This window comes from Vanacampus margaritifer, chromosome 20, assembly GCF_051991255.1.
Source record: "Vanacampus margaritifer isolate UIUO_Vmar chromosome 20, RoL_Vmar_1.0, whole genome shotgun sequence".
NCBI classification, from domain to species: Eukaryota; Metazoa; Chordata; class Actinopteri; order Syngnathiformes; family Syngnathidae; genus Vanacampus; species Vanacampus margaritifer.
In genome coordinates, this window is record NC_135451.1 from 14,826,928 (window position 1) to 14,837,646 (window position 10,719).

At 40.7% G+C, this 10,719-nt stretch overlaps 1 protein-coding gene across 5 annotated transcripts; it reads right to left on the minus strand.

Annotated features, from left to right (window-relative positions):
- Nucleotides 1–277: 277 nt before the first annotated feature.
- On the minus strand, nt 278–10,290 carry LOC144040207 (poly(U)-binding-splicing factor PUF60-like). 5 transcript variants are annotated; one of them, XM_077554191.1, is made up of 12 exons: nt 10,147–10,290; nt 9,573–9,666; nt 8,801–8,896; nt 8,610–8,699; nt 8,019–8,069; nt 7,000–7,161; nt 6,834–6,926; nt 3,742–3,955; nt 3,415–3,647; nt 2,360–2,474; nt 1,810–2,078; nt 278–864 (listed from the first exon to the last, which is right to left on the minus strand). In XM_077554191.1, exons 3-12 carry the CDS (start codon nt 8,882–8,884, stop codon nt 565–567), a joined length of 1,611 nt encoding a protein of 536 aa, XP_077410317.1. In that variant the 5' UTR covers nt 8,885–8,896; nt 9,573–9,666; nt 10,147–10,290; the 3' UTR covers nt 278–564. The 5 variants fall into 5 exon arrangements, with proteins under 5 accessions (XP_077410317.1, XP_077410318.1, XP_077410315.1 ...); XM_077554192.1 differs by lacking the exon at nt 9,573–9,666 and having other exon boundaries at nt 3,457–3,647; nt 10,147–10,212; XM_077554189.1 differs by lacking the exon at nt 9,573–9,666 and having other exon boundaries at nt 10,147–10,212.
- Between the last annotated feature and the right edge of the window lie 429 nt (nt 10,291–10,719).

A 10,719-nucleotide genomic window follows, 5' to 3' on the forward strand; every position in this document is an offset into this window, starting at 1 on the left:
CAGAGTATTAAGTACTTGCAGTCAACTGCCTGCCTACTTCGTCCCAATTTTTTTTTGATAATCTACTACTCTACTTGTGCGGGTTTTTTTTACACACACACACGCAATTGTTATGTTTTCATTTTATACATTTTTTATCTCCTTTATGCATTTACATATAACATTATTTTGTGTATTTTCCATTAAGAATGCATTGATATACACATATAAAGCTATCTGATTAAAATGTGCTGTTTAGTGTTATCGTATTAGCATGAAGTGACGTGCATCACACAGCTTGTGGACAAATATCCTTTAATGTTAAAAACAAACTGTGTACATGGTCCATTGATTTTATGAAGGGGAAAACATGTAAATGAACCAAAGCAAAACAAAAAACAAGTTTATTGTCTGGGTTACAAAAATGTGGAATTTGCACCACGGAGGAGTCTTCACATGTCACAGAGCCAAACTCCCAATGACGCATTAATAATCAGCTATTCTTTCTTTTTAAAAAAAACAAACAAACAAAAAGACCATTACAGAGCGGGCAATGGGAATGAGGGGTACGAGCGCGGACGCGGTTCACGCGGACAGATCGCTGCTGTTAAAACGGTCTTGGTCGTACACCTCAGCGACAACTTTGCGTCCGCCGAACCAGCGGTCGTTGAGCGCCTGGATGGCTTTGTTCATCTCCGACGCCATGGAGAACTCCACGAAGATTTTGACGATGATGTCGGCGTCCTCCTCCTCGCCCTGCTTCTCCTGGTAGATGATGACGCGGTTGACCGAGCCGAACTTGCCGCACTCTTCCGTCACCTCGCCTTCCAGGGCATCGTCGATGTCCTCCGGGCCCACCATGTTGCGCAGGACCATGACTGTGGACTGTGGTTGTAAAAAAATCAAATCAAAACAATTTCAGAATAATAATTAATTGGATAGGTGGAATTGTTTGAATCTGTCGAGAAATTTGGAAGTATGCGTCTATTTTTTTAAATCTAATATTTTACATTTGTTGTATATTTTTCATTATATTCTACTATCGTATTTTCTTTAGTTGCGTGTTTGTATCTATTTTTTTCTTCTAACAGATGTATTTTGTCCTCTATCAGTCCAATACTGTTGCGTTTGGTAGTTTTTAGTTTATTTTTCATCCCATTTCTCTTTGTAGACAATTTTTTATTCACATTTGTATATATTTTGGATCTTGATATAATTTCTAGTCCAATATATTTATCTAATAGTTTTTTTCAATACTGCATTCTCTCATATTTGTGTATTTTTCAACAATTAATATATCTCTCGTGCAATAGCTTTGAAATTTTGGTTGAGCATTTTTGTATATTTTGCATTATTTTGTAATATTTTTTCTTTGCATTTGTATATTTTGATAATTAGTCTTTGATCAAATTTTTTTGTCTAATATTTTCCAAGACTATTTTCTTTTTAGTCGTGTACTTTTCATCCACTTTTTTGGTATTGTCTTTTTTCCTCCAATTGTTCCAATACGTTTGCATTTTTGTCTTAAGTTGTACTTGATATCGTATTTTCATTACATTTGTCATTTTGTCATATATGGTTTAATTTACTTTACTTACTAATTTATTTTCCATTTTCTGCCCAATATTTTTTAGCATATTTTAGTCTAATTTTCATTTTCTAGTATATTTTTTCCTTTACATTTGTGTCTTTTTCCATCACAAATGAGTTTGAATGTTTTTGTCTTTCAATTTCTATCGAATTTTTGCCTATCATTTTTAACTGGCTTACATTTCTGCGTTGACGCTATTACAGCAAACAGCTGACTGTCAAACGTCCGCATTTTGTCACCTCTGACTTCCGAAGCAGCTTCTGCATGACCATGTGTCTGGCACTGCTGCCCGAGATGCTCATGTGCTCCTGGTCGCTCAGCATCTCCTGGCCGGTGCCATCTTGTTGCATCTCCTCTTTCTCCTCCTTTTTCTCCTGCAGCTGACCGGCGGCGGCGGCGGCGGCGGCCACCAGCGCTTGACTGGAGAGGACGGGCGGCGACGCCAGCACGGGGTTCACCAGGCCCACCTGGGGGAGCACCGGTATCGGGGGACGCACCGGAGTCACTCCTAGAAGAGAAATGGCAGAAGGAAGTTAAGCAACTGAAATGTTTTGCTTACACATTTTGCCAGTGTTTGTATTTTCTGTGAATTTGTCATATATTTTTTTTTTTTTTTAAATAATTGAACACTTATTTTTCGACATTTTTTCTTTTTGAATTTAAAAACTTTTTGCTTTTATATTTGGTGATTTTTGCTCGATATTTTTAATAGAAAATTTGTATACTTTGTCTCACTTGCTTGCATTTTCAAAAACATTCATCATTATATTCACTGTAGTCGAGACTCACCTGTGATGACGCCGGGCGCCTGCGCGGCCATGACGGCCTGCGGTATTCCCATCTGCTGACTAAGAAGCTGGGGCGCAGCTAACGCCCCCAGGACTGACGCGCCGGCTACAGCCTCCTTGAGAGAGGGGGTGCCCGAGACATTAGGTAAGGGAAACACACAAGAACACAGCACAGAGGCAGCACAGTCAACAATCAACACAATTTGTGGCCACAGAGAATGCTCAGCCCCTCGACACGGGAAGACGGGCTCGGCGTTGGAATAATTCAAGCAGCTATCAGAAATTCCGATGAATCAATTTAACTCGAGCTTCCAATAAGAAGACTCTTTGCGTGCACACCCCAACTCTGGATTTGAGGGGCATCCTCGTGCTAATCAAAAATGGGGGTCGATAATTCAATCTTTGCTTTTGAATGTGCAGTGTTCCCCTGCGAATCGCAGCTCTTGACAGCCAAGATTAAATGAACCGGATTGTTGCCGATTAAAGTCCTGGCCCTGCTGGGCATATGGCGCCTTCACAACAAGTAGTCCGCCAACCACCAGGTGGCGATGCATAGTCAAGTTTACATTAGGCGAGCAAAGCCATTTTTTCTAAAATGATACTCAATTTGTTGTTTTCAAGTTTCCTGTTGCGTTGAACTGTTTGCAAATTGTTAAAAAGTAGAACAATTAAGACAGATGTTATTGACAGCTCAACAAATAACTAACAATTCCTTTGTTTTCAAGTCCTGTATAATATACAAGCAATGCTTTGGGATCCACTATCCTGCCAAGGAAGTGTTGACCCGCCATCTTGCGGTATTTATGTTCATGCTATGCATTTCAAAATATTTGTTTTGCCGCTATCAAATGTATTTTTAATTCTCGAAACAAAACTGGGAGTCGTGCTACAATTTGATTCTCTCCCATGTCGATTACCTTGTGAATTTTCACTCATTCACCGCCTCCCTGCGAATAACAGCGGGAACACCGCATTCAAAATGGACTCGACTAAACTGGCCTTCGCCCAGTCACTTCAAATAAAAGTAAAATGGCCATCAGTTATTTTTATATTTACCTGGAAGGCCATTAAATCCCTTTGGAAGGGATTCATACTTGCCTGGGCCGTAATCTTGGCAGTGGCCGCCGCCGCGGCTACGGCCGCAGCCGGCGGCAGACCACCGGGGGTGGTGGGGGTAAGCATGGGCATGGGAGGGGTGACCGCCTTGCCCACTCGCAGGTACTGACCCCCTAGGTCAAAGAGGTTCATAGAAGACACGGCGTCCACGGCCGACTGAGGCTTTTCGTACTCTGAAAGTCAACAAGATTGTAGTTAGACGGTAATGGGGATCGGGGTAGGGACCGACGAACCCCCACCCCCCCCCCAACCCGGCTCCCGGCTCACCGATGAAGCCGAAGCCTCTGTGCCGTCCGGAGGTGGGGTCTCGGGCTAACGTACACGATTTGATCCTCCCGAAAGCCTCAAACACACTTTTGATGTCGTCGTCCGACAGGTCGGGGTGCACCGAGGCCACGTAGATGCGGTTAAAAGCGCGCGCTTCCTCTGCCAGCTGGTCAATGATGGGTTGCGCCTGACCGATGTTACTTGGCCGCCCAACCTATAGCACAGATCATACCAGCAGGGCTACTTAACGGGGGAAGGGTTGCGATGGGAAACCGAGGACACACTCCGAATCTCTGACCTAAATTCCCTGCAGCTGGCTCATCACACACTCCATCTTGTGGAATGCAGATCTCTCTCTCTCCGAGTCCTCTTACAGTGTTGCCTTGACTTAATAGTTTAATGCCGTTAAAATGTTGCATCTTTTTAACAGAAGAATATAGTAAAATAAATGAGAACGGCGAGAAATTATATATTTTTTTATAACGTCAAAAACTGGAGTTTAATGTAGTGATCTGAGATATGGACGAAAATTGACGTGAAATTAATGTCAATTTTCTGGAAGATAAGACGCAAAGAAAAAAAATGTCGCTTGGATGGCTACTGTTTACAAGAAGATGGAGGCCATGGTTTTACTCTGTGTGTTTTGCAAATTAACTCTTTGACTGCCAAAAACGTTAAATAACGTTTAGTAAAATCCTATGGAGTGCCAAAGACGTTAAAAGACGTTTGTTTCAAAACAGAGGTGAAACTAACCATTTTCTATTGTTGATTACTGAAAAACGGAATAAGGTAGAAACAAACTTTTTTTTTTTCTGATGAAAGATGACAGTCCAAGCTTTCATTTGGTAGTATGTGTGTTTCCATAGTCCAAACACATAATTTTCTGTGGACCTTGAAAGATCAGTCAAAAATGCTTAAATCGGCTGGCACCCACGGCATCCCTTTTCTGAAAACGTCCAGCAGTCAAAGAGTTAAGTGAATGGGGGGAAAAAATACAGACTTCCATCAAAAGCAACGATACCATAGCTGGAAATGATCTCTGTGCTAAATGTCAATATTATGTATATGTCCATAAACAAAATAAAATTCTGCTATATCATATCCACATTATATAAATCATTAGTCATGTGTGTGCCTTTAAGGAGCGCGCCTGAGTGACATCACTAACTTTGCCGGTTAGTCTGCATGCAAGTGCCGTGTAGGTCATTGTGAGTGCATTCATTTTATATTGTGTAGGACTGTGCGTTTCGTTCAATAAACAGCTGAAAGTGTAACTCCAATTGTGGCTTTTTTTTCCTCCCCTCCTTACTCCACTTCAGCAACAGCTTGAGGGGAAAAAAATGGGGGAATTCGTAAGTCAAGGCACCACTGCACTTTAATCCTTAAATCAGGGGTGGCAAACATTCACTTTTTTTTTCTTCAAAATTTGGTACGACGAAATGTGGGAAAAAATACGACGCACCCGAGAAGAAATGAGTATCTTCATCTTACTTTTAGATTGTAATCAGGTTTTGTTTTTAGTACCGCACGTTGGGCCAAATCAAATGCTTTTGTAGGTTCTCCACCCCTGCCTTAAAGCTTGTCACTTGAAATGACTCAAGGCCATTTAAACTACTTTGTACCCGCTACCATTATCTCTGAATGACTAACTGCCCCTCTCTCTCTCTCTCTCTTTCCTGTTTTAGTGTTTATTTGTGTCACGAGCATCTAGACGGGACTGGGATCTGTACTACAGATGGGGCGGCCAAGCAACACCAACCAGGCGCAGCCCATCATCGGCACAACTTGGCAACAGAGCAATGCAGCGCGCCGCTGGGAATCACACTGAGCGCTCAACGTGGAACAGGCCTTGATACAAGTGTGGAAACAACACATTCGACACATGCACGCACACACGCAAGTCACGCACCTGGAAGTCAAAGACAGACAAGGCAAAAGGACAAATTAAAAAAAATTAGCTTTTGCATGTTGAGATGACGGTTGCAATTTGAAGAGCTATTTCATCAATAAAAGTGCACTTTACTCAGTGTATTCAAAATGGTATTGTTACAGTGGAACCTCAATTTTTCCAGCTTGAAAAATTTGAAGAGCAGCATTTCAGGTGTTGTACAAAATTACTGTGTTGACAGCAGCAGCTCATCACTGGACCTCATTTCAAGCAGCAGCAAAGGATTAACTCTGTTGGACAGTGTTAAGAGAAGACGAATATCCATGGGCGGTTACCGTGAAGTAGGCAAACTAGTCGAAAACTGCCAAAGTGGTGTCCCAGAATTTTCGTCAGGCTTTAGTGTTTCCGTGCCATCACACTTGAACTAAGTTGAACTAAGCCAGCGTGCAGCATGGGGCAGTTATGATACATTTGTTAAGTTCAGACGTGTTTGACTGCACATACAATAGAGCTGCATTTAAAATTGTGTAACGTTTTCTTTTCAAGCATTGATCCCCCCCCCCCAAAAAATGTATTCAGGTTTTTTTTCATGAATTTAATTGCGTTGTTTAAACTGTGCTTGTTGCTGAAAATTTAAGCCTGTTAACCAACACACTATCATAATTTATGGTGGTACATGGAGTCAAGTTTTTAATTGTTCTAACATGGTAGGGCTTTGCAAGTAAACCAAATTCAATCACAATTTCAATTATTACCACAATTACAAAATCAGCATAATAAAAAAAAAAGACAATATTAATACTAATTTTGAGTCGTTTTAATTTATTAATTTGCATTTTTTTAATATTTTTAAATAACTAATTTAATTGTTTCGTCCAAAAGGAACATGCACAATTGTAGTGCTCCAAAGAATTTTCTGTTAATATTTTTCACATTGAAACATTTTCTTGTTTCGTACCAAAAAATAAATGATCGTTCTAATCGTGATTTTAATTATTACCAAAAATAATTGTGATGAATATTTTCTTCATAGTTGAAAATGAGAACCACTGTGCCAAACGTCTGTGAACAAAGAACTCGGATCTTCTGTGACAGCTGCCACGCACTTTTGTTGAAGACAGAATTGGACCACACTGGGACTTTGGAGGTTCCACTGCATTTGACTCAACTTACCATTAGCATTCAAAGACGCCAGACAACTCACCTTAATGTTTCGCCCACCCAACATGACGGAATTCATCTGCTCCAGAGCCAGCTGGGCAGCCTCTGGCACGTCGTACTCCACAAAAGCAAAGCCCTGCGCGGCCCACCAGATGCACAATGAAAAACGCACGCGCTCTTTCCCGTGAACAAGACGACCACTCACTAACCTTGTGCTTCATTGTCACAGAGTCCCAAGACATGTCAATGCTCTTAATGGGGCCGAAGGGAGCAAAGGCCTGTCTGATGGTGTCCTCGCCAAGCTCATAATAAATGGAGCCCACGTACACCCGGCACATGATGGCGAGAGCGCGCTGCCGCTGAGCTGCCACCTGCCCACCAGGGAGGGGGGGAAAAAAAGACAGCGTGTCAGCATTAGAACGAAAAGGAAAGAGGGGAAGAATATGCACACGCACACACAAACGGGAAATAAATAAAAAAAAATGTGTATTTTTCTACTGTGCTTTGGTTTCCCAAAAGTAGCCTGAGGCCAATTCAAGTTAGGGGAGAGGGGGGAGCGGTCTGAAGATAATGATAAGGTAATCAAAAAAGGACAAACCGTAGTGGAAGACGGCTTATTATGTACATGTATAAGTTATCAAATGACTTATGGAGGCAGAGAAAACACTGAAGTGATTTGACATGCACAGCCCTCACAAACATTTGGCTTCAGAAACTGACCTGTAGTCCAGGGATGCAAAAAAAAAAAAAAAAAAAAACTAACCGTGGAGTTCATACGAATTCCAAACAAAGTCTTGAGGATAGCATCAGACGGCGGTCTTAATTTAACAAAGAAAAATCTATCGCGTTTTCCATCACCAAGGAAACAAGAGCTTAAAATGTGCCTTCCAGCTCTCGTCTAAGTCCCGCGAACAGGACCAATACTAACCATCCGCTATCCCATGCGAGGATGGTGTCAGAAACCGTTTACAGACCTTTAAAAGCGCAAGAACTGAATCTAGCTTTCTTTCCCAAAAGCTAAAAACGGAAATCCCCCACTGTGACTTCCCTTTGCTTGAAAAGTGTCTCTCAAAGCTTTTGTCAATCATTACGGCAGGTATACTACAAGTACGCTAACAAAATATTCATTTTGTTGCTGAGATCAATGCAGGGATTGGTGCCAAATCAACAGTCCTTTTTTTTTATCCATTGGGAATGCGCACAGAAAAAAATTTAATAATCTATTGACCGATTGTAAAGGTGAGAGAGGATCTCCAAAGCCCATAGTCACTGCTGCCATCTGAAAGACAGTAAAGACGAAAAAGGTGCTGAAAAGTAGGTTAGATATCCCTTAGCTTTTTTTTTTTTTGCTTTTTCTTTTCTTAACTTTTTAAAACAAAAAAGGTTATTACACGTAGACAGACAAATGTGCTTGTGCCTACTCTAAGAGCAGACTCTTCCACTAAACAACATACAGTTTGGCGACTTGCCTCCTCTATTTCAAATCACAAAGTCAGCACATTTAGCAAACAAGCTTGCTTTGAGCAGAACACAGTAAACACTTTTTAAAAACCCAATGCCTTCATGGGGACTTCCGCCACCTGAAAAAGAACACAAGAGGCACAAGCAGGACACGCTCTACACATGCTCTTTCTTTTTCACTAAATGGTGGAGAAGAGGGGGGAGTGGGGGGGAGCATCCAAATGAGATTTTTTTTTAATCAATGGAATAGGAGATAGCTGAATAGAAGATACCGTCAAATAATTTAGAGCCTGCGCAGACGATATTTTTTATTTATTTAGGCAAACTAACGCGCAAGGAAATAAAATGTACATCTCACCTGCAGATTGGTGAGCTGCTGTTGCTGATGGGCAATGGTCTGTTTCACCAGCACACTCTTAATGCTCTGCTCCATGGCATACTTCTTTGCCTGGCACACAGGAAGGAAACAACATTAAATCCTACAAAGGTTTCATTTGTAAAAAAAAAAAAAATTGGGTTAAAATAAGGGCTGCCAAACTGCTTCTCTACCCGCTGCAGCGCCTCCTGCTGCTCCGGGGTGAGCGGCGGCAGGCCAAGCTTAGAGCCTGTGCCCTGTCCATTCTCCATCGTCATAACGTCGCCTCCCTGTAATAATTAAGAATAAATTAATACCATGGTTAACATTTTTTCAGATGTTTATATGTATAAATATTTCTGGGGAAAAAGGCTAATAAAACTGAGTGAATATTTTTAAATTAATAGAACAACTTTTAAATGATTAGTTATTTACAATCTAATGTTTTAAATTTTTTCATTATTTCTCTTAAATCACAGTTTAAAATAAAGTGTTTCTTTTGTCTAGTTATCGTTATAGTTATTTCTTACTGTGCATTTTAACAACTTATGCTGTGTTGTTTCTTACTGAGCATTTATCCATCTAGGAATTTGTCAGGTTTGTTTTTTGCCCTAGTATCAATCATTGGTAGCTGTTATCGGCTGCCTTCACACGCATGATACATTGATACCGATATCTATGATAATTGTTTTCCAAAATAAAAAAAGTTATTGCCATGTTTTGTATTTAGGTAGAAAAGAGAGAGAGTCTATTCTGTCATTTGGCAGATTCGGTTTATATATAATTATTGAACATAATATCGTGCGAGTATTGAAAATTTTTTAAATTTTCTAAAATGGCTGGAAGTGAATTCGTTTTAATAGATTGCTACACTTCTGGTGTCATATAAATGAACATAGCTTTGACATTTTACACACATTTATTTATATAGATGTGTTGCAGTTGGGACCAGTCAAAAGTCCTCACCTACAAACCCGCTAAGCGTTTGGCTCCACCACACTGAGTAAGAAAAGCCCCAGAGGGGACGATGATGAGGGAAGCTTCAACAACTCAACGAATTCTAAGCGAATGAAACGAGTAAAAGAGAAAGTTTCAGATTGCAGTAATAAACAAATAGGCACGTTCACAGAATGACTACAAATGTGTATATAGCATGCTAAGGCTAGTCTTCATTCAATGTGTTGGATACAAAATGGGCACAAAGATAACATTTAGCTGAGCAATGGTTAGCCCAAGATAGATAAGAAGGGTAAACAATACACACAAATGGTCAATCTGACGCATCGAAGATAAAAAAGAAATGAGACTATTTAGGCCCCATTTCGAATGGTGCTCATTGCTGCTAGCTGATTAGCAACTAACTATTAGCCATTCATTACAATGGCGCGCAAAGCAAACCGCATTTCTCGCCGGCTAAAAACACAACTGAGCACTACGAATAGGATAATTCGACAGATAGAGTCTTCGCACTTGTTAAAGAGCATCCGCTTGAGTAGAAATTCGACTAAAAAGGCGACATTTGTCGACGACAAATATTTACCGCAGTCTCCGTGACCGCCATGAAGCACACCTCCTTGGAGAGGCCCTCGCTCTTCAATGATCGCGAGACTTGTGGGTGTGTATGGAGTTCTTTAGTTGTTCGCTAAAGACAACTCTCGCGATAGGACAGCCGTCATGACGGAAGCAAGCCCCATAAAGCAAGCGGAAGTCGTGCATAGCGACTTGTATTAAATACAATATTTGGATCTAATTTAGGCATGTGCATGTAATACATTAATAATACCTTTGGAGTTAGAAAATATATAGCAGTTATATTGATGTTTTCCTTTCTGACCTCTTTCCTTTTTTGTATCCTCACTTACACCCTTCCTTTGGATTCCTTCCTTTGTTCCTACCTGCCGTCCTTCCTTACTTAAAAAAAAAAAATCTTTCGTGCCTTCCTTCCCTTCAGAGCACTTTTTTTCCAGGGCATCGTTTTACCATCATAACCTCTTTATTTTATTCTAGCATCTATAATTCGACCCTTACTTTGCACACACAAAAAGTAGTTTTCTGAGCAATTTTTTCCTTCCTGACTTTTGCCCTTCCTTCCATCACATTTTTTTTTTTAATT